Source organism: Jaculus jaculus, chromosome 11, assembly GCF_020740685.1.
Source record: "Jaculus jaculus isolate mJacJac1 chromosome 11, mJacJac1.mat.Y.cur, whole genome shotgun sequence".
NCBI lineage: Eukaryota > Metazoa > Chordata > Mammalia > Rodentia > Dipodidae > Jaculus > Jaculus jaculus.
This window is the reverse complement of record NC_059112.1, coordinates 48,428,167-48,452,676: the sequence shown is the minus strand read 5'-3', so window position 1 is coordinate 48,452,676 and position 24,510 is coordinate 48,428,167. Positions and strand designations below refer to the sequence as shown.

Below are 24,510 nucleotides of genomic sequence, written 5' to 3'. Positions count from 1 at the left end.
CTTTTTATAGTAATAGTATTTCTGCCTCTGCCAACAATAACATAAAAAAAGAAGGATGGCAGAATATGCCACTGAAAAATCTGTAACTTGCTGGGCGTGGTGGCACACGCCTTTAATCCCAGCACTTAGAGGCACAGGTAGGAGGATTGCAGGGAGTTTGAGGCCACCCTGAGACTACATAGTTAATTCTAGGTCAGTTGTACTAGAGTGAGACCCTACCTCGAAAAAAATAAAAGAAAGAAAAGAAAAAGAAAAATCTGTAACTTTAGCATGAAGATAATTTTTTGTTTTGTGTTTTGTTTTTCAAGGTAAGGTCTTGCTCTATCCCTGGCTGACCTGGAATTCACTAGTCTCAGGGAGGCCTTGAACTCACCACCCTCCTACCCCTGCCTCCTGAGTGTTGGGATTAAAGGTGTGCTCCACTACGCCTAGGCATTTGGAAAACAGGCTCTCTGTTTTCCCAAAGTGGGTCCTAAGACTCCCATGTAAATAGCACTCTCCTTAGGGAGGAACACAGTTACCAGAGATGAGTTGAGGCACAAAGAAATCTACATCAATGAACTTTGTTAAATTAATTCTCACATTCCCTTATATTTATTTACCTTCTCACAATCAGTACCTTCAACCTAAACGTTTAGTCCTAACCACTTTCAGGATTCTCAGTTCTCTGTGAGGGTTCCCATATACATGCAAACTTACTTAAAATAAAAAAATATTTTTTTTCTTCTGTTAATCTGCCAAGTAATATATCAATTTGCTTCTTAGGCTTAGTTTCTTAGGTTTAGGTAAGAGAGTTAAGTTTTGTCTCCCCAAAGTCTTTGAGGACAGCAATACTTTTTAAAACCCCATAGTTTAAAATACTTAACAATTATGTAAGTTAGCACCTTGCAGACTTAGAGTTTGATGGATAATAAAAGTGGTCACAATATCATTTAGTTATTTGGGGGTTGTGTAACATATTTTTTTTCTTATAATATCTGGCATTAAAATGTAACAGCTGCTGGAGAAGGACCTGAAGGAACCCTGAGAGAATGGATGCAGACAACAAAAGACCAAGGATGCCTTTCACATCTAAGGACAGACACAGGATCAAGGCAAAGGCAACACTCAGACAGGGCTGCTATGGGAGGCCAAGGAGAACACTGAGACCACAAAGAGCCCCAGGAACAAAGGGCTGTCCAGGAACCAGAAACTAAACTGCAAGAGAAGAGAACAGACCCATCACCATGAAGGAAACCAGGCCCAGGAGCAGAGCCTGAGAAATGACAACTCAGGAAGGGATGGAAACAAGATTGTGACTGCATGTGGAGGGGAGAGACCCAACAGGATTACTAACTGTGACAGCCCTCTGAACAGAGACTCAAATAAAAGGGAGAAACGTGGGAACCTGAGGCTGAACCAGGACTTCTTAGAGAACAAAGGAAACAAAACTGGTCAAGGCAAAAGGAAGGAAGTCACTAAATTATTCTCCACCATGGGGATGGGAGACTGGGAGGAGAAAAAAAATTTTTAAAAAGAAAAAAAAATAAATGTGAATAAAAAGAAAATGATACGTCAGAAAGTCTCAGCTGTAACAGCACAGGAATGAAAAGGAAAGGTCAGAGCTGAGGGGAGGGTCTCTGAAATTCACACACCACCGGTGTGGTGAGGTAGGTTTAGCATTCCTTTTTTTGTTTGTTTGTTTTTTGAAATAGGGTTTCGCTCTAACCTACCCTGAGCTGAAAGTCACTATGTAGTCTCAGGGTGGCCTTGAACAGCGTTGCTATCCTCCTATCTCTGCCTCCTGAGTGCTAGGATTAAAGGTGTGTGCCACCATGCTTGAGCTAGCACTCCAATTTTTGTTTGCTAAACCACAGCCTGTCTGTCCTATAGAAAGGGAAGAACTGTGGAGTGAAATAAAGACTGTCTCTGTGAAGCGAATCCAGATGAATTTTGATGAACTTTCGACGTGAAGGATGCACCACAGGTTTAGGTATCAAGGGCTACCTGACCCAGTTGGCTTCGCCTAAATTTAGGAGCATTCAAGTCTCAGCCCTGAGGTGAGCTGCTCTTGAAAGAAGTGACCGTCCAAAGACAGAGACTGCTCCTTTCCGCTGGGGCGGCCTCGCCCTGACCCCTGCGGAGGCCCAAATCAAAGATCCTGCTGAGATTTTGGTCACCAAGCATTTTAATAGTAAAGACAGTTACCACCACCTTCCTCGTGCTACTCCCGCGTTCTCTGAGTAGTGTTCAGCTGTGTTCTATTATAGCAGAAATAAAACACTTTTCAAAAAGTAAAGCTGTATCACAAAGCACTGGGCCTTACTTGCAAAGCCTCCACTTTTAAGAAAGAGTATTGGTTTAACTGCCTTACATGGCACACCTTTGGGCCAGATGAAAGTGTGCAAAGGGAAGGACAGAGTGAAAACATCACAGTGGGTGTGTCCTTTCAATCTGCAACTCCGCAACCACGGCCACATGCCGTAGCCTCCGTTCGCTCGCGAGAAACCGGCGGTTCTTTACTGGACTTCAGGGGACCTGCGGCGTCGCCCCAGGCCACGTGCGCACTGCGGCACGCCCCCGAGCGTCCTCCAGCACTGCGGGCCAACGAGCCAATGCGCGACCCCGCTCGGCCCCCCCAGGCGCGCGCCGGCCCGCTCGCCACAAACCCCGCCCCCGGCGCTCGCCCCGCCCCCAGGCGCGCGCCCGCTCACCCCGCTCCACCGTCCAGACGCCGTAAGCGCTGCCTCCCGGGGCCTGCAGGCTCCGCCCCCGCGCGCGGGACAACCGCGATTCTCCGCCCAGCGGCCTACAGCCCCGCCCCCAGCGGCCCGGAGGTCCCGCCCCCACGCGCGCTCCCGCGCTCCCGGCGCCACGTGCTCGCTGGAGGGCGGTGCCAGGGCCAGCGCCGGAGAGATGTTCTGGCTGCCTCTTCCGGCTGCGGGGCTAGTCGTGGCCCGGCGTGTGCGAGTGAGGCGACTGTGGGGCCGGGGTCTCGCCACCGCCGACATGACGAAGGTGAGAGGCGGCTTTTCGGCCGCTCGGCATCCTGGCTGGCGGGACGGCGGGGCGAGCCCATGCGGAGGTGCGCTGGGCTTGGGCGCCAACTTGCAAAAATCAGTGGTAGAGGAAAAGTCCTGGGATTGCAGGGAGGAGGCCTGGCAGGGCCTGGTCGACTGGTGTCCCCCAACGTTCCCCCAGCCGGCTGTTTCCTTGGGGTGCGCCGTTCCTTCTTGCTGAGACAGTGCGAGGTACTGAATTGTCCATAGGGAATAGTTTTGCTGAGACTTCTCCATCTATCTGAGCTCCAAGATTACATGCACTTATTTCATTCATCGTTTCGTTTCAACCTCGCCGAAACTCCAGAAAGGACGCGAGCAAGATTGTCCCAAATGTCTTCTAAAATTCCGGAGTTAGCTAGTCACAGGACCCGGGCTCCACCCAAGACCCTTCCCCCCACAGAAGCGAAAGGTCAGAAAAGGTCCTGGGGGAGTTGGTTGCTCGAAATGTGTCTCACTGAGCGAAAGGGCTTTACAGAGAGACGCATGATTTCATTAAATTAAGAGCAAAAGCCTTCACCTAATTGGGCTCTGGGAAATTATGAAGGACACCTTCAGATGAGAAAGGACCACAAACGGAGTTGTGCTGGAGGACTAGAAGGAAAGAGCAGTCCTGGTGAGTGGGGAAGGTTCTTCGTGGTTCTTGAGCCCGGGTCCCACGCAGTCCTGAGCCCCGTTCTCTCCCCCCACCCTGTAACAGTGGCCTGTCTCCCGAGTTCTTGCCTTGGTCCATGGACTCCCAGTAATGAAGTCTTAGGAAAGGTAGACTCAATTACCAGTACCAAGGAAGCTGGTTTTCTTTTGTGGAAATGCCACTGTGTCTTGAGTACCTGGAGTTTTGTGGAGGACCAAGGCCAGAAAGACTGCAAGTGAATTCTCATCGCTCTACCACCCAGGGACTAGTGTATCTGTGGTTTCGATTTCCTTATCTGGCAAGTGAGAGAATGACTTAAGATTTGACAATTTTTCCTTACACCCTCCCCCTCACCATAGGCGGGGTGGTATTCTAGCTCTAGCTGATCTGAAACTCACTCTGTAGCCTCAGGCTGGTAGGGAGTCTCCTAACTCAGCCTACCAAGTAGCCTTTAAAACAAATGCCCATACAAAAGTAAATGGTGAACACTGGGTTTACTTATCTATTTTAGTGTTTGGGTTCTGGGGCTTGTGAAGGAGATGGATAATGTAAGGAAGGAAAGAAGACCTCCTCCCCTCCCTACTGTACTTGGGCCTAAGAATGAAACTGACGTAGACAGTAGAAGAAAAGCATTCAAATGTGATATTTTTACAGCCAAATGAAAACTTGAAGAAGCTGTTAGTACCTAAAGCTTATATGCCATTTTGAATATAGAAAGATAAATTGTGGGACTTAGCTAGGGATAGAAACTAGGAAATGTGAAGGGCAGACTTTAGACTATTGTATATTACCAATTGCATTGTTACTATACACACACATTCTGCTTTTACAAAAACAATGTTTTAACATGGAAAACATACTTGAATATTTTCCTACCATCATTCCTTAGTATGTGCCTATCAAATCAGTATATCTTGAGATTGTATTGTTTTAGAAGCTTAATTTTAAAAACTGACTTGTGTTTAATAAATGGTTCAGTAAATTTTTGGTTTGGGATTAAGACAGAATTTCCAGCAATTTCTGAGAAAAACAGTATGTGTTTTATGCAAAATGGCACTCTCAACATTGACAGTTATGAAATCAAAATATTGATCAATTAAAAAAATGTTGAGGGTGTTCTACCTGTTGTACTTTTTAAGTATTCAGCCAAGATTTAATTCTTTATGTAAAAATAAACAAGCACATTTGACTTACTAGTATGTGAATTTTTTCATCTTTAATTAATGGTAAAATTATATTTAGACCAAGTAATTGTTCTAAAATAAATTTCCTTATGATTGGTTATCAGTAAGTATTTGACTTGTAAGCCTATTTTATATTCTTAAATAGCTGGGGTTGTATAAAAGTTTCACAGGGCAAAAAGGAGTGACAAGTGGGAAAAGTTTGAGAAGCCCTTCTCTGCTCTACCTGGTCCAGGAAGTGTACCTTTCCCTTGATTTTTTTTTTTTTTTTTAAGGCCCTGCTTGCATTAGCTGTCAAAGTTCAAATGCTGTTGGCTCCAAGTAGCCCATATACCCTCAGTCATCTTGGGGGTGGCATGTTCTTAAAACCGTTAGAGTCTCACTTAATGACAAATATATTTATTTTCTTAAGGAAACCTCCTTCTGTTCTACTTGGGGTGGGATGCTTTCCAATGAGTGACATTAAAGTCCAAAACAGCAGATTGGGACTGGTAGAAGTTCCCATCAGGGATTTGGATGATTGGGGGTATACGTGGGACATATATATAGCTGGCTGCCTGTCTTTTCACCTTGGGAAAGGCACAGTTTGGGTGAAATTGTTTGCTCTACAGTTGGAGCTACTGTGCCCTCTCAGGGCTGGACTGACTGTGCATTACTTTTAACTGTTTGCAGGGCCTTGTTTTAGGGATCTATGCCAAAGACAAAGAAGAGGATGTGCCACAGTTGACAAGTGCAGGAGAGAGTTTTAATAAGCAGGTGGCTGGCAAGCTGAGAGAAATGTTGAACATGTAAGTTACATGGCGGGTGTCTGGTTCTTGAAGGCCTTCAGAGTGGAAGAGTATTTTTCTCTGTTGGATAGGGTTAGTGGAAGTGAAAGTAGAATATGATCAGGTATTGTGTGCTGCAGGATGGGTGGATCTGCAGTTCTGGGAAACCAGATGGTTTCTAGATCACTATTGTGAAGGATTGGCCAAAAATCCAGAAAGTACCAAATTTCCTCAACCATTCCCAGGCTCAAATTCACTCTCCCTGTTCTTTTCCTGCTGCTGATCAGCCTCAACGTGTGCTGTAAATGAACAGTTTGAAAACATGCAAAGGTTCTGTCCTTTTATTACAAGCTTGGACCTTAAGGGCTTTTCACATGTTCAGGTATAGTTGGATCACTTGCTTATCAAGAATGCAAATTGAAATTTAGGAAGTCTGGGAAGTACCCAATACCTGATTACTCCTGGATGAGCTAGATCCTAGAGGAAGTAGGGAACCTTGGAGCTGCAGGCCATATTTGAAGAGTGGTAATGTGAGACATCAGAGTGCTTATCATTGGGATTATAGATTCTCTATACTACAATACTTGATGCCACCTGGTAATTATAGTAATTCCTATGGGTGCATTACAGAATTCTCATCTCTCAATTACTAGTCCTTAGAAATACTTATCCTTCACAAGTACCTTAAGCCATTAATCCAGAAGCTAACCTGTTAAGAGTCTAGAACACCCTGGTCTTCCTATGGTGTGATTAGACTGTACCTTCAGAGCTCCTGGCCTCTGGCTACCAGGGAGTATGTGTCATGTACCCCTTTTTGGAAATTGCTGGTTTCTCATCTCAATAAATCTATGGAAAACTATGCCAAGCACACTGCTATCAAGTCAGCCCTTTAGGTTACCACCCTGATTTTGCTGTTTCGTCCATCATTCTTTCACTCCTTTTTGAGACAGTCTAATGTAGTCTAGGCCCTCTTTGATCTAAGTAACCAAGGAGGTTCTTGAACTTCTGCCTCTGCCTCTCAAGTGCTGCAATCACAGGTCTGTGGCCCCACACCCTGTTTTATTTGGTTCTGGGGATGGAACCTAGAGCTTTATGGACACTAGGCAAGCACTCTACCAACTAAGCTGTCTCCCTAGCCCCTATGTGTTTTATCTTTTAGTGGAGAGATTTCAGTCAGTCAGTCCAGTCAGAGCTCAGATGCCCTATTAGGATAGGAGCACCTTGCTCATTCATCTAGGGCATTGCTTTCTTATTTTGTAACCCAGACTTGACTGAGCTTTGAGCAATATTCCTCCCTCAGCTTCTTAAGTTCTGAGGTTATAGGTGTGAGCCACTATAGCAAGTTTCATTATTATTTTACGATAAATTCATGTTTAATGTGAAAGTTTGCCAAATAGCTTTTGAGCTAGAAGTGTTGCATTGGAGAAATAGGTCCTGGAAGCATTTTATGAAGCTGCAAGTCAAGCAGACTCTGCAGAAACAGGTAGAACATTGTGCTGATGCTAACTGTGTGGCTTAGCAAGAGAGGAGAACCAACTATCATCTTTAAAACAACCTTTTCCTCCTGCTTTAGATCCGGACCACCTTTGAAGGCAGGCAAAACCCGAACCTTTTATGGTCTGCATAAGGTACGAAATGAAGATCACATTCACTTGGTAAATCCTTGTTGAGGACCAGTCACACCAAAAATTTTGTATTGGATCATGTAGTTCCATTCCAGTTAAACAGAAGTATTGCTTAAGATTATAGAAGCAAAAGTTGGGTGCGGTGGTACACGCCTTTAATCCCAGCACCTGGGAGGCAGAGGTAGGAGTATCACCATGAGTTCAAGGCCACCCTGAGACTACATAATGAATTTCAGGTCAGCCTGGGCTAGAGTGAAACCCTACTTTGAAAAAAAAAAAAAATCAAGATCATAGAGGCAAATGGCTGTTTACTGCCTCTTGTGTACCTCGCTCTGAAGGTGTCCTTGGTTGGGTCAGTGTCTTACACAGAATTATGTGGAGGATTATCCTCGCTCAACTTTTAACACACATTACCACATTTTTACCAAGACACAGCACTTCTGTGCTGTGGTAAAAAGTGACAGTGGGATCCCTCTTGGAAAGGAGCACTTTATAGAAATAGTGGCTGATTTGGTCTATTTGGGAATCAGGACTTCCCCAGCGTAGTGGTCGTTGGTCTCGGCAAAAGATCAGCTGGAGTCGACAACCTGGAGAACTGGCATGAAGGCAAAGAAAACATCAGAGCTGCTGTTGCAGGTAATTTTGCCTTTTATTGTGTAACAATGCACAATATTCTCAGGGCATTTGTAAGACTGTCTTCCCATTTGTCCCTTATAATCACCACCCTTACTTACCCTATTCACACAGAATAACTTGTCTTAACAAATTCATTTTCTCTTCATGAATTTTTTTAGCATTATTTACAGAAGCTAGCTTAGGACATTTTTATTTTTAGTATTTCCATATTTTCTCTTGGGAGGTTTTACTACATTTTATTCTTAGAGCTGTATTCTACCAGGAGTTGTAGTATGCACACTTTTTCCTTTTTTGTAATATAGTCCTGATCTTGCCCAACTTTTAAATAACAGGGAGTCATCATGTATATAAATCTGAGAAAATAGGAACAGAATATGGAGGGTTTGTTTGCTACTTGCAAAAGACATAGGCCTGTCTCAATGTGTTGGATGGGTGGTTTGGAGGAACTGAGGGGTGCCACTGAGGCACATACCACTGAGAAGCAGGGAAAGCCTTTGCCATGGGGAGATACTTTGAGAAGCATTTTGCAGCAGCAGTAATTTGCTTGACTAATGCTTGGTCCTGTGTATATTACAAATGCTTATTAAAGTACTTCCAGAGTTAAAATTGTGCATATGTCTTAACTTTTATTTGGGAGTTTTTGCTGACATGATCATAATTAAATGCTGTGTTAATTATGGACTTTGCTCAGTTTCTTGGCTATACGTTCAGTGTCATTATTTCTTTGTCCCTTTTAATCTGGGCATCTCCTGGTGATTGGGACGCTTCATCAGGAAACTCTGGTGTTCCAGAAATGCTTCTGGTAGTATCTGCCTCTCACTAGTTGCCTCTCCTGATCTTTGAGGAGCTATGCTTTTGATCTGTTCAAGCTGGACACTGCCTGTGAGGCATGGCCCCATCTTCATTTTATGGATGAGAAGGTGACAGTTCAGAAGTCAGGTGTCAGTCTGTTCCCTTAGCTCACCAGCTCCTGCCTCTGCTTTCTGTAGTTCTGGTTTCCTTTGGCTGACTCCAGTTTTCCACTTCCTATCACCCTAAAGCGGGATGCAGGCAGGTTCAAGACCTGGAGCTGCCTGCTGTGGAGGTGGACCCCTGTGGAGATGCTCAGGCTGCTGCAGAAGGGGCCGTGCTTGGTCTGTATGAATATGATGACCTCAAGCAGAAAAAGAAGATGGCTGTGTCTGCAAAGCTCTATGGAAGGTGATGGAAAGAAACCAAGATGTGGGTGGCACTCCCAGACATTTTGACAGTGGGACCTTTTGGAGATGAGCCACCTGTTTTCAGTGTCAGGCATTGTTGGCCCATGGGCAACCTCCGTGTTGCATCAACCATCTTAATAGTATGTGAACTGTTTCCAGGCTCTGTTCCTGACTCTGTCGTATACATGTATATACATGTTTTCCCCATGGCCACTGAGAACCCTCTGTGCATTCTGGTCATGAGGAAACCTTTACCAGGAGAGGAATGGCATGACTGACATATCCTAGTGAGTTTTAACTCAGGTACTTTCTCTGGACTAGCACCTGATGGCATTACGCTAAATGCTAGAGCTACATGGATGAAGGGATTCTTCTTGATTTTGCGGTCTGTGGCAGGAGACTTTTGGCAGACCATTGATCATCCTTGGTCTTTTGTTTTTAAAGACAAGTGCCTTTCCTCACTGTAGATGGTCTGTGTTCTTGAGGTTGTTTGATAGGAACTTTTTCTTCCACAGTGGGGATGAGGAAGCCTGGCAGAAAGGTGTCCTCTTTGCTTCTGGGCAGAATTTGGCTCGCCAGTTGATGGAGTCTCCAGCCAATGAGATGACGCCAACCAGATTTGCTGACATTATTCAGAAGCAACTCAGAAGTGCTAGTGATAAAACAGAGGTCCATATCAGGTAATTCAGTACTATGTCATAGACCCAGTGCATGTTGCAGCCAAAGGGGCCTTCCAGGTCCCTAAGTCCAACTTCATGTCTGTTCAGAGGACTAACGAGCCCTGGGAGGTGAAATGACCGCCAACAGCAAGAAGCACACAAGCTCGGACAGGGTTCTGTTTGAAGTTCTTTTTTCCTTGTCTTTAAGAGACTTTCATGACCTCATACTGTATTGTATACATTTTCTGTCAGCCTTACTGAGACACTCATGTACTGTACCATCCACCCATGTAAAATATGTGACTTAAGGGATTTAGTATTTGTATAGCTTTCTGCTTTGTGACTATAATTTTAAGAACATTTTCTCTTTTTTTATTTTTATTTTTGTCCATTTTTGTTTATTTATTTGAGAGAGAGAGAGAGAATGCGTGCACCAGGGCCTCCAGCCACTGCAAACAAACTCCAGACGTGTGCGCCCCCTGGTGCTTCTGGCTAATGTGGGTCCTGGGGAGTCGAGCCTGAACCAGGGTCCTTAGGCCTCACGGGCAAGCACTTAACCGCTAAGCCATCTCTCTCCGGCCCTTTAAGAACATTTTCATTACTCCATTTGAAGTTACCCCCCAGTGAGTGGGCATTTGGATTGTTACTGTTATCTACTCTCACTGTCCCCCTGCACACACATAGTAGTTGTAGTGTATGAATAATTCTGTGGGGAGTTGTTAGTTTTCAATTTTCCAATATATCTATTTAGGAGTTGAATTCCTGGATCAAATGGTAACTGGTTAACTTTTTGTGGAACTTGCACATTTTATTTTGGTGAATTCTTTCTACCTTTTTGCTTGTAACCCAAGTGAGGAACGCTTAACTGTACATGGAGGACATTTTTCTGATTTTTTTTTCCAAAGATTTACTTTTATTTACTTACTTATTTATGAGAGAGAGAGAGAGAGAGAATATGGGTGCTCCAGGGCCTCCAGCCACCGCAAACTTCAGATGCATGTGCCACCTTGTGCATCTGGTTTACGTGGGACCTGGAGAATTGAACCTGGATCCTTCGGCTTTGCAGGCTAGTGCCTTAACCACTAAGCTATCTCTCCAGCCCCATAAAGGAGAATTTCTGCCTCATGATTCCTTTAGCTAGATTGCAGGACTGCTCTTTCCAGGTCTTCTGAGTGCTGGGTAAGTGTTGGGTGGTGGTGCCAAAAGTCTGGCTCCTTCATTCCATTTCAGTCTTGTATTCTGTCACAGCCCTTTAAGCACTCAAGTTTGAGCCCTTGGAGATCTCTAATCAAAATAAGTTCATAGATACTTACATTCCCTAAAGAATTCTTCATTTTTATAGTTGTTTCTCAAGGGAACATTCATTGAAAGGGAATTCTTCAGTAATTAATTATGATCAGTTAGTGTTTTTTCAGGAAGGCACATATTAGGCAAAGTGAAGAAAAAAAACTTGAATATGTGAAAAACACAGGGCTGAGAGTTTGCTGGAATCCAGAGTGGCTCATATATGTTCAGTTTTGTCAGTGTGAACGACACTATTGTCTTGTATGAGGCAATGCTAGGGCTACACTGTGTCAATGAAAGGTGGTCATATATCAGGGACAGCAGGGACTCAGCAGGCAGGAATACACAGTGGTGGTCCATGCGCTCAAGGTGAGGATCTTAGGGCCAGGTAAGTAAATGGGTCTGTGTAGGGTGCTGCAGGAGCACAAGGAGTATCATGGAGCCTAGCAGAGTCCTAAAGGTCACTTAGAAGTTAACCTACCAAGGATGCCTCAGGTAAGGAAGTAGGTACACAGCAGCTGCTTGGGAAATTGTAAGGTCTGTGTGTGAACCAGGTAGATAAGAGTTCACTTGTTCCAGATGATGCATGGGCTGCACTTCAGCCCCTTTCCCATGTAGGTGGCCCTGTGCAAAGTAATAGAGTTAGTGCTTCAGAAGAGCAGGACATCAAAAAACATCAAGTACTGAGCTTGGTTTAAAAATACCTACAGGGGGCTGGAGAGATGGCTTAGCGGTTAAGCGCTTGCCTGTGAAGCCTAAGGACCCCGGTTTGAGGCTAGGTTCCCTAGGTCCCATGTTAGCCAGATGCACAAGGGGGCGCACGCGTCTGGAGTTCGTTTGCAGAGGCTGGAAGCCCTGGCGCGCCCATTCTCTCTCCCTCTATCTGTCTTTCTCTCTGTGTCTGTCGCTCTCAAATAAATAAATAAATAATAATTTTTAAAAAATTTAAAAAAAATACCTACAGGTTTCAGCCTTACCTTCTGATGTGATTTTTAAAAAGTATGTATGATTTCCCTTTGAAATATGGTGGCAATTGTAATTTAATAGTTTGAACAAACAGGCAAAGACAGGAATTTTTGTATCTAGTTAGATCAGGTCTGTGTGGAAGTACAGGCTTAGTTACCATACCCAGACACCAGTGTAGAGCCCTCTGTACCTTAGCCTGGAGAGAAGAACAGCATGGCAGCCATGTCTTGTGTTGCACTGAGAAGGGGGCTTCCATCACCCCTGCTGAGCTTATGTTTAAAAAGAGCTAAGTTGTTTTCCTACTTCAAAGACATCTCAAATTGCACTTGGAGCTATGAGAAATAGTGTGATAATGTTCAAAAAATAAGCAAAGAAACAGGATATTTTAATCAAGTTAGTAAGGGCAGCTTTGCTGGATTTTTGTTGGCTGGTTAATTTTTCTCTGTGCTATTAAGAATATCAAAAATAAAACAATGCCTTAACTATCTTTAAGCATCCTTTGTGGTCTCTCAGCTATGCTAATTTCATCTTTAAATTAAAACTTCAGAAATATCTAAGGTTGGAAGGAATTGTTATTTATTAGCAGTATTACTGACATTGTATTATATAGAAAGCTAGTAATAGTGATCATTGATGTCTTAACATGTCTAGTGCTCCTCCCTACCCCCATGCTGCAGATGGAATTCAATGCTTCACATTTGTGGAGAAGAGCCCTGCCTCTAAGCTACACAAGCTCTTTGTATAGTATCTTAATAACTTGTATATTACACATTTTTTAACATATTTGAACTTTTTCTAAGTCGTTTTGAAACAAGGGTCACAGTATGTTTCCTTTTATTTTCTTTCTCCTGCAGACCCAAGTCTTGGATTGAGGAGCAGGAAATGGGCTCATTTCTAAGTGTAGCCAAAGGGTCAGATGAGCCACCAGTCTTCTTGGAAATCCACTACACTGGCAGCCCCAATGCGAGTGAAGCGCCCCTGGTGTTTGTAGGGAAGGGAATTACCTTCGACAGGTACTTCCTAGGAGCTGTGCTTTGTGTTGTAAATGCTTCATGAGTAGTGGAGTTTATCAGCATGGTGCTATCTCGAGTCTTATATTAACTGTTAAGATCCAGCTGTGAAATACTTATACATATTAGAGACTATTGTATGTTATTCTCATCCCTATGTGCTAAGTATTGTCATTCTACTGCTAAGAAAGTCTGACTGAGAGAAGTTATGTAATTTGTTCAAGCAAGTACCTTTAACTGCTGAGTCATTTCCCCAGGCTGAGTAATTTATTTGTTCAGTTACATAATCAGTTAGAGTCAGAGGTCAAAATCAAGTTTATCTTTATTATAAAGTCTGTTCACTGTACACTTTGATTTTTCTGCATGGGTAGTGGCAGTGTAGCTACTTGAGCTGTGCTGTCTTCCCTTGGCTTACTGCATTATTTCAACAAGCCTTATTCCACGCTTTTAGAACACCTCCTTAGCAAAGTTGTTCCTCCCAAATTGCCACCAGCTGGGGACCAAGTATTCAAAACACTTTAGTGTATGGGTAACATGATTCAAACCATCACAATAACCCTCTGTCCTTAGTATTTGATAGGAATGCTTTCGTCTTCTGTGAGCTTGTTAGCTTTTCTTAACAGTTCATGGTCTTCTGGTTCCATGGATTAGTCATTCGGAAAATTTGCAGAGAAGACATCTTTGTGGGTGTGAGCAATGAATGAAGAAAACATGGAGTTGATCTAGCACTGATACTAAGATACAGTACTGTTTCCAGTCACGCTGCTGAAGTTTCACTCATGTGGACATAAAATGACTATACCTATCTATGTTTCTGGAATTATTTTGTAATTAACAAAGACGAAAGCATTGAAATAATTGACATTCTAAATTTAGAAATTTCACTTTTGTTTGTCAGGTATATGGTACCTTTATATGGAAGTTAGCCCTCAGTTTGCATGGGATTTTTGTTTTATTTCAGTCTTACTATGTAGCCCAAAACTCAAGATTTTGTCTCAGCCTCTTGAGGTCTGGGACTGCAGACATGCACCACCATTGTCTGTGGCAAATGCTCTTATTAAGAAAGGGGTTTGTGCTCTCACTGTAACTGTTTATAATGTACACTGTCTTTTTTCCCATAGTGGAGGCATCTCCATCAAGCCTTCGGCAAACATGGACCTCATGAGGGCTGACATGGGAGGAGCTGCAACCATATGCTCAGCCATTGTGTCCGCAGCAAAGCTCAGTTTGCCCATCAATATCATAGGTGAGTAGGGCAGCACGGTCTGTCCTTGAGAGTCTAGGATCCAGCCATGTGCCAGAACTGTGACAGCAACCATGGCTCTTGCATTTGAAAAGATCAAGAGACAGTTGGATTATTTTTTGATTTTTTGTTTTTTATTTTTAAATGTTTAATTATAATGTAAATTTTATTTATTTGAGAAGAGAGAGAGACAGAGAGGGAGAAAATGGATACACCAGGATCTTCATCCGCTGCAAACGAAAAGATGCATGCGCCGCCTTATGCATATGGCTTACATGGGTCCTTTGGCTTTGTAGGCAAGCGCCTTAACCACTAGGCAATCTCTCCAGCCCAATTATACTTTAATTTTTTTTTTTTAATGTGAATCTCACTCTAGCCTAGACTGACCTGGAAGTCATTCCGTACCCCCAGGCTAGCCTTCACTGAGGCATATGTCACCATTCCCTGCTCAAGCAGAAAAACTATTGAGCTGAAATGTCTTGTGTCTGAGCTGATGTGAGTTAAATGTGTTTTGCAACCAGCAGGCTGTAAATAGTATTGATTTATTTTACTTAGGCAAAAAGTGGTTAGCAGTCTTGGAACACAGATCACAATTGTGTGTTCCTCTAGTGAAAAATGCTCAGTTGCTAGGGTAGAAAGTAACCCCAGGCTCATTGACAGATTTCCTCATAGGACTGTGGCAGATTAATTGCTTGATACAGGAAAAGTGCTCAGTACATGGCTTCTGTGGTATTACAAGATGTAAACTCTCAGAAGCAGTACATCCTTAGTACTATTTCAGAGGAAGAGGGAGAGAGACTTGTGCTACATGACGTGGCCAGTTCACATCCATTGTGTGGGAAAGGTAGAATGAGAATCTGCCTGGCATGTCCCCCTCCCTTACTTTTGTTGTTCTGTTTTCGTCCTTTTTGTTTTTGTTATACTGTTGAAAAGATGCTGGGTAATGACAATGATCCCTAAGAACTTTTCTCTTGTCTCCTGAGAAAAAGGACATTCCTTGTGATACACCATTACCTTTTCCAAGGATTAATACAATAACCTAATTACAGTTTTCTAATTGTCTTAAACTGTTCATTTTATTTATGTTTAGTTTTTGTACTGTGTGTGGCTAGGTGCACATTTGCCACAGCAAGCATATGGAGGTCAGAGAATCAGCTCGGACTGGCGGTCCTCATTTGTTCACAGCTGCATACTCTAGGCCAGCCGGCCCACACATTTCTGGGGCTCTCCTGGTTCCACCTCCCATCTTACCCAGTAGGCTTGCAGGGATTGTAGGTGTATGTACTGCTGCATCTGACGTTGTGTGGATTCTGGGGATTGAAACAGTAGTCAGGCTTGCACAGCAAGTGCTTCTAACCAGTGGGTCCTCTCCCTGTGCATATATTTTGTTCTTAAATCTAGAAGCCAACCAAGGATTCCAGGTTGCACTTGGTTGCCATGACCCTGTAGTTTTCTTTAGTCAAGAGCCCAATTACTGCCACTTTTTCTTTCATGATATTGGCTGTTTTGAAAGGTCCAAGATAGTCTCCTGATGCTCCAGACTAGCATCAGTTAGCACCCTTGGTAAGATTGCTCCAAATGCTTCCAGCTGCTGATACACAAATCTTAGTTGTGCCTTTGGTCAACTTCTTACACCTGGCTAAGGTGGTGTCTGTGACTGGCATGCTTGTGATGGCTCACCCACAGCTTCCTGTTCAGTAGTGTCATAATGGAACCCAGCATGTCTCAGGGTCCTTTATGTTCTTTCCAATAGGTTTGGCCCCTCTTTGTGAAAATATGCCTAGTGGTAAGGCCAACAAACCTGGGGATGTCGTCAGAGCCAAGAATGGGAAGACCATCCAGGTTTGTGTAGGATCATGATCATTTGGTGTTCCTCTACGAACCTCATCAGAACCATGTAACTAGCATGGATGGCTGCAGGGCCCAGTTCCATGTATGCAAGGAAGGTGTCTTTAGTGATGACTATTGCATGCAAAGCCACAAGTATTTCTTGATGGAAATTTTAAAAAGTATCTTTCCTGTCTTGTTTCTCCCACTAATTTTATTAGGCCTTAAAATTACCATGACTTAAAAAAAAGTTACCATGATTTTACAGCCTGCCCTTCAGAGCATGGCATGCCAGTAAAGCCTAGGCTGTTTTCTGGGAATGCTTGTTCTGTGATAAACATTTTACTTTGTTTTGTTTTCTGAGTTGGGGTCTCACTCTAGCTCAGGCTGGACCTGGAACTTACTATGTAGTCTCAGGGTGGTCTCAAACATATGGCAATCTTCCTGCCTCTGCTTTCCAAGTGCTGGGACTAAAGGCATGTGCTACCATGCTCAGTAAACTTTTCTCTTTTTTTCCATGGTAGATAATTCAGGTGGAAAACACTCTCCTGCATTGTGGCTCTACACTTTGAGGATGCAACAGCTGGCCATCTGGGGGCTGTACATGCATGCATTTGCTCCTCAGATCCATGAGGCCTGTGTTGAAAAGGAATATACTTAGAAAGGGTTGCTATGAACTTGTGAGAGTTTGTGGGCTTGGAATTATAGGCTCTCACTTAGTTTTAACTTTCTTAAAGTCGTGTGTGTGTGTGTGTGTGTGTGTGTGTGTGTGTGTGTGTATGGAGATGGAATCTTTGGTCTTGGGTATGCAGGCAAGCACTGTTATGCGGAGCCACACCCTTAGCCCTATCATTCTGTTAGCTATCCATTCCCATTTCTTCTTGTTAGAACATTTGTCATTACAGCAGACCAGATGTATAACCATGCTTTTCCTACTTGGTGACATACGTTGCCCTAGCCTTTTCCCACTTTTAAGTTGAACACTGTTGTACTGTTGTGTGTAGTGTTCATGTTCATTTCTTGGGTTGTCTTACCCTCTCTTTTTGTTGTCTTTGCAGGTTGATAACACTGATGCTGAGGGGAGGCTCATTCTGGCAGATGCACTCTGCTATGCACACACTTTCAATCCCAAGGTCATCATCAATGCAGCCACCTTAACAGGTCAAGCCCCATGCTTTTCCTCTCTTTGTTTGAAGGAAGTCTTGTTTTGTTTGTTTTTTTAATTTATTAATTTGCATGGAGAGAGAAAAAGCGAGAGAATGGGTGTGCCAGGGCCTCTAGCCTCTGCAAACAAACTCCAGATATTTGTGCATCCAGTTTTATGTAGGTACTGGGGAATAGAACCCAGGTCATTAGGCCCTGTAGGCCTTAACTGCTGAGCCATCTCTCCAGCCCAGAAGTATTGTTTTTTAGGTAGACTGCACATTGTATGTTATTTTGCTGAAGTTTTGCTCACACCAGTCCAAAGATCTTTCATCAAAGGAATAGATCTAGCCGGGTTTGGTGGCACACACCTTTAATCCCAGCACTCAGGAGGCAGAGGTAGCAGGATCACCGAGAGTTTGAGGCCACCCTGAGACTACATAGTGAATTCCAGGTCAGCCTGAACCAGAGTGATACCCTACCTCGAAAAACAAAAACAAAAAACAAAACAAAAAAAAGGAATAGCTCTCCATTTATGAAATGTTTTGAACATTAGATTTGTTGTTTTTAAGTATTCCAGCTGTAACTTTAAAAAGCAGGTCAAAACAACCCATACAGGTTGAAAATAAAAATGATATTAAAAGGTATTTTCTGGCTGATTGTGGTGGTGCATGCCTTTAATCCCAGCACTTGGGAGGCAGAGGTAAGAGGATCGCTGTGAGTTCAAGGTGACCTTGAGACTTCATAGTGAATTCCATGTCAGCCTGGGCTAGAGTGAGACCTTACCTCCAAAAACCAAAGTATTTTCTGGGATGGAGAGATGTCTTAGTGGTTAAGGTGCTTGCCTGCAAAGCCAAAGGAACTAAGTTTGATTCACCAGAGTGCATGCATCGGGAGCTGATTTATAGCAGCTGAAGGCCCTTGCATACCCATATTTTCTCCTTCTCTCAAATAAATTAAAAAAAAATTTGAAGTATTTTCTGTCTGTACTACCCATTGACACAGATCTGAAAAGATTAGTGATGTCAAAATTAATAACTTAATATATGAATCATGATGTATCTGATGTCCATGGAATTTTCTGAACAATCATTCTAGATGTTACAAAATATAGGTTTGTGAAAGTAGCACGATCCTTGTTTAATGAACACAACACAGTGTAATGTATCATGTAAAGACAACTGGCTTTGGGAGGTCCGCTCAAGTGTGACTTGCCCAGCAAGTCAGGCAGCCAGTACAGGTTCCTTGACCGTTTTGAGAATCAGTATTTGGTACCATCTCCAAACATGCCACCGCTCCTAAAGTCTGGGTACTGACCTGCCTACTAAATGACAGTGGTATCTGTTCAATATCTGTGATGCACCTGGGTCACATACTACAGCTTATACTATCGCACTGATTTTGTAAGAAAGCTGTGTTGTCAACAGAGCGGCATAGGCATGCCATTTGCAAAGGAGACAGCTGAAGCCAAGTAGAGTTACATGCTGTGACGTGTACATATCTTCTGCGATTTCTCTTTATAGTTAAGTGGTATTGCCATATACCTTACCACCACTATCTAGGACACCTTTCAGCTTCAAATATTTAGGAACTGAATAGGGAGACCAAAAGCCAAGGAAATAAGATACCTACTTCAAAACTTTTGAAACAGAAGGTGTGCTTCTCCTGTTGTATATCTGAAACCACTGTTAATAGTTATGTGTTTAGAAAACAAGTTATTTTAAAATATGTGTTGTGAAATCCCCTAAGTAAATGAACTCAGTATTACATTAAATACTTATCAAGTGAAAAATTTTTGTTTGAAGTTAATTTTTACCCTTTTTATAAGAAATTTAAAAACTGATGGAAAACTTCATGGGTTTGGCTAAAGGATGTTTAATGTATGTCAAAAACCATTAACCTGCCGGGTGTGGTGGTGTACACCTTTAATCCCAGCACTCAGGAGGCAGAGGTAGGAGGATTGCTTGCTGTGAGTTTGAGGTCAGCCTTGGACTACAGAGTGAGTTCCAGGTCAGCCTGGGCTACAGTGAGGCCCTACCTTGAAACAAACAAACAAAACATTAACTTAGAAAGTAAAGCATTGATGACCATAATATAAATTTTCCCCCACTGCCAATCATGTAGCTGGATTGCAGGCATGAAATAATCACTACCTATTATAGGACTGATGTAGTTGGTGCCAAATGAATGACAGTTGGTGGTATTTAACATCCTGCTGTATGCCAGGGGCTGTGTTGATGGCTGAGGAGTCAGGTGGGGTGGAGCTGAAATGGGCCTGCAGTCTAGAGAGTGGCAATAATCAGGAAATATCAAAAACAGTTATTCTGGGCTGAGACTGTTATTAATTCTGCATTTTCTATAACAAAGGTGAATTATAGCTCAAGAGATAAAAGATACAAAATAAAGAAGTAAAGATTTCCTGAGCTTATCTACTTTTGACAATGAGAGAGCCCTTAAATTGTAGATGCTACAGTTGTGGTCTGAGCAGCAGAGCAGGTCATGTGCCTAGAGAGACTGGCATTGACCTGAGGGACTGTGTCTTATAGGTGCCATGGACATAGCTCTGGGATCAGGTGCCACTGGAGTCTTTACTAACTGTGATGGGCTATGGAAGCAGCTATTTGAGGTAGGACTAAGATAAAATTAGAGATTATGAGTAAGTTACTGTGGTCTTCAAATGATAAGCTTGCTTAACCCTGTGCTAAGTGATTTTTTTTATGATATCATTTTGCTTTTTGACTTGAAAATGGACGATAAACATGAATCAGTGGCTTTGGGTTTTCTACAAATGCTCCTAAATTATGGGTATAGTACCACATCCCTGTCCTCTAGTAGCCTCAGAAGGATGTGAAAATACCTTACATATAACATGGCCATTGTTGGGAATCCCTTAGGTATGTACTAAAGGACATGAGGAGAGTTTTGTGCAAGGGTGGCCTTCTAATGAATGCGTGTGAGTAGAGCTCCCATGGTGGATGGGAGCAGTGGGGAAGACATCCCCTCATGGCTGTGCTCTTGTGAGTCCCTCTATGTCCTTTCTCAGCCAACCCCTTCTAGTCATCCTTCTACATCCCATTACACACACACTTCACTGCTGTTAGCCTGACCTTGCCTGTTTCAAGGCAGCAGGTAACTGTGACCTCTGGGTGACCTTAGCTCTTGGCTTCTGTGATCATCTTCTCTTCTGGTTCGTGTCTCTGACCATCCTGTGTTTTGCTGGCTATTGCTCTGTTCACTGTTTCCAGTGGTGTTCAGTCCTTGGCCACAGGCACTGTGCTTCATGGTGAAGCACATCTATCCCATGACTTTCAGGAACACCTCTGCTGATGGCCACCGTCGTTCCAGTGCTCCACTTGGCTGTCCAAAGTGCCATCTGTCAGCTCACTTGTCCTCTCAGTAAACAAATGGTCTATGGGAGCTTACCATGAAATAGAGACACAAAGCCCCTGAATGCGTTTATGAGGTTTATTTAAGGTCGTATGTTTATGTTTCACTCTACATTGTTTTGTCTTCATCTCTGTCTTATCATTTGTTAAGCCTACCCTCAAACTCGAATATTCAAGTTATCTTCTTGTAGGCTGATCCAGGAATGTCCTCTTACCCTCCAACATACCTGGTATGTGTCTCTTATCATGACACCCACAACTTTATTTTGGCTTTTTGTTTTGTTTTGATTTTTCAAGGTAGGGTTTCACTCTAGCCCATCATGACCTGGAATTCACTATGTTGTCTCAAGGCAGCCTTGAACTCATAGCAATCCTCCTACCTCTGCCTCCCAAGTGCTGGGATTAAAGGTGTGTGCCACCACGCCCAGCTTATTTTGGCTTTTTAAAAAAGTTGTTATGGGGGCTGGGGAGATGGTTTAGCCATTAAGCACTTGCTTGTGAAGCCTAAGGACCCCTGTTTGAGGCTCGATTCCCCAGGACTCACGTAAGCCAGGTGCACAAGGTGGCACATGCATGTGGAGTTCATTTGCAGTGTCTGGAGGCCCTGGTGCGCCCATTCTCTGTCTTTCTCCGTCTGTCACTCTGAAATAAATTAATAATAAAACTAAATTTAAAAACTTTTTTTTTCTGGCCACAATGATCCACATAACCATACTTAAGTGAACAGCCAGGGCCCTTTTCCTGGAGCAGCTCTTTGCATCCTCTGGCTACAGCATCTCGTGTGTGTGTATGCCCTAAAGTAGCAGCGTTTCACTTGGAGCCTCGTCTTCAACTTCTTGTGACAGCAAGTGGCCCAATCTGCCAATCTTTCCTACTTACACACAGGCCTTCTGATAGCTCAATATTTAGTACTCTAGTACACCTGGTGGTGCTCAGAAGCTAAAATAAATGAGTGAATGAGAGAAGCCATCACATTTCAAGGGTCTTTAGTGCTGCAGGGCTAACATACATCTCTCCAGCACACCGAGGTGGCTAGCCTTGGGGACACTCCCCCCGACCCTCAGTCAAGTGTGTATCCATTATATGACACCACCTGGTCAATTTAAACTGAGACTTTAGCAAATGTCCTACAGATCTATGGAATTGTTTACAACATTACTGTTTTCTAGTTCTGAAATAAATCCTTAATGACCTGAAAAAATCCTAGACATGTTTCACTTCTTCCTGCTTTACAGTTACAGGTTAAAACAGCTTTTTCCCTCAGGCATCAAGCATATTGCTTCACCCATCCTCACACTTGTCATATGCATGTCTTTAGGCCAGCATTGAAACAGGAGACCGTGTATGGAGGATGCCTCTCTTTGAGCATTATACAAGACAAGTTTTAGATTGCCAGCTTGCTGATGTTAATAACCTTGGAAAATATAGGTATGTACAGTGAGCTAAATGTGTGTCTTGGTTGCCAAAATTAGCCGTCAGACTCATTTTCTTTAAGAGGTTTCACTAATCCACTTCCTTTGATGAAGCCTGATGATGTGTTAAGTTTTGAAAATATTTCTTTAGCAAATTTCCATAATGTTGCATCTTGTGAAATCTAAATGTTATTTTAAGCAAATAAGGGAAAGAGATGGAAACTAGGAATTCTTTTTTTTTTCTTTTTTGTTTGGTTTTCTAAGGTAGGGTCTCACTCTAGCTCAGGCTGACCTGGAATTCACTATGTATTCTCAAGGGTGGCTTTGAACTCTCGGTGATCCTCCTACCTCTGCCTCCCAAGTGCTGGGATTAAAGGCGTGTACCACCATGCCCGGCTGGAAACTAGGAATTCTTGATAGTCCCCATGTTGCAGTCCGGTTCGCATTGCTGGTAGAAATCACCCAACCAAGAGTAGCTTCTGGGAAAAAGAGATTTATTTTGGCTTACAGGCTTGAGGGGAAGCTCCACGATGGCAGGGGAAAACAATGGCATGAGCAGAAGGTGGACATCACCCCCTGGCCAACATAAGATGGACCACAGCAACAGGAGGGTGTGCCAAACACTGGCATGGGGAACCTGGCTATAAAGCCCTTAAGCCCGCCCCCAACAATACACTCCCTCCAGGAGGCATTAATTCCCAAATATCCATCAGCTGGGAACCTAGCATTCAGAACACTTAAGTTTATGGGGGACACCTGAATCAAACCACCACACCCCATAAACATGAAATTTGCTCTTTGATCATGGGCCTTAGCTAGGATGCATGTCACATCTTAATGACATGCTCAGTGCAAGATGACACATAACACCCTTTGCCTGTTTGCAGATCTGCAGGAGCATGTACAGCAGCAGCATTCCTGAAGGAGTTTGTGACTCATTCTAAGTGGGCACACTTAGACATCGCAGGTGTGATGACCAACAAAGATGAGGTTCCATACCTGAGGAAGGGCATGAGCGGCCGGCCCACGAGGACTCTGATAGAGTTCTTACTTCGCTTCAGTCAAAACAGTGCTTAACTCACACTCAGAAATTCAGCTGTCTTAAATTGAACATTTGAGCTTTAAAACATTTTTGAACGAATGAAACTCTTTTAAGACAGCAAAGGATGGTATTTGAAAATGTAGAGCAAAATGAAAATTTGTATGACTTGATTTTTTTTTTTTCATTTTCTGCAATGATTTCTAAAGGCAAAGCCAATATCTTGCTTGGCAAGATTTTTAAGATGTTCTCTACATGGTGATTAATTATTTTTAGCTTCCTGATCACTTTTTAGAATATATATTTTAACTAAAAAGAAAAATTGTATTTTAGATTTGTGGTGCTAAGAATATAAACAAAATTAAAAATTATTATGCAGTTTTTGTATTTTTTTTTTGAGATAGGGTCTCTTCTTGCCCAGGCTCACCTCAAACTCACTGGGTAGCTATGTATGACCTTGAACTTGTGATCCTCCTGCTTGTACCTCACAAGTGCTGCTGGGATTACCAGATACGGGTCAACGGGCTCAGCTTGTCAGAAAGAATGCACCCTTGTGCTGTCTAGTCTTCTTGTGATACTTATCTATGTGTCACTACAAACCCAGTGATGTCATAACAACTTGCCTCTCAACCTTGCTACGTAAATTAGTCATTAAATCGAGGAACAGTGATAAAGTTATTTTCTCAGTAGTAGCAATCACTTTAGTACACTCAGATCATTGGCTTATCGACATGGTTTCCAAACAATGCAGAATTAGTCTACATAGCAGTATTACATAACTTACAAAGATGGGGAGATGGCTCAGCAATTAAGAGTGCTTGCCAGTCTGGCATGACGGCCTCTTTGGCAGGAGATTGCCGAGTTCACCACAGGACCCACCTAAAAAGCTGGTCATTGTCATGCACATCTGTAATACCAGTCCATAGGGGAAGAGACCACAGAATTGCTTGAGCTTGCTAGCAGCAGCTCCTGCATAGGTTGAGAGACAGACGCCAGCCATAAGGAAAAAGGATAAACAATAAAAGAAGGAACCTGATGTTCTCTGGTCTTTGCACATAATATACTACTTATCAACACAAGCACAAAAAGAAAAAAAATTGCAATTTTAACCATGTGCCAATGTGGAATATTCACAATAACCAAATAAGGTAAGTACTATTATAACCCCTATAAGACAGATTTGGAAAATGAGGTATAAGACAGGTTTAGTAACATGCCAGTGATGCCCCAAAGTTACTAACCAGTAAGGAACTAAACCAAAGTGGTCTCAAGAGCTGACATGTTTACTAGTAAATTGTAATACTTTCAGTTCAATGACCTAATGGATATAGAATTTATTTGAAATACCAAGTAGGAAATGAGACCATAGAAAGGACTGTTTTGGTCAACCATTTGCTAACCTCAGGTCCTGAACCAGTCAAAGGGAAGACTTTAAAAATGTTTGACAGAAAAAAGTTGCTT

The 24,510-nt window shown here is 42.9% G+C and overlaps 1 protein-coding gene across 1 annotated transcript; it reads left to right on the top strand.

Moving 5' to 3' along the window:
• Positions 1-2,862: 2,862 nt before the first annotated feature.
• Lap3 (leucine aminopeptidase 3) lies at positions 2,863-23,420 on the top strand. The gene is made up of 13 exons (XM_004656079.2): positions 2,863-2,997; positions 5,526-5,641; positions 7,194-7,248; positions 7,776-7,881; positions 8,922-9,081; positions 9,596-9,760; positions 12,844-13,002; positions 14,121-14,245; positions 15,996-16,084; positions 17,128-17,230; positions 19,759-19,838; positions 21,917-22,026; positions 22,898-23,420. Exons 1-13 carry the CDS (start codon positions 2,896-2,898, stop codon positions 23,085-23,087), a joined length of 1,560 nt encoding a protein of 519 aa, XP_004656136.2. The 5' UTR covers positions 2,863-2,895; the 3' UTR covers positions 23,088-23,420.
• Positions 23,421-24,510: the final 1,090 nt, after the last annotated feature.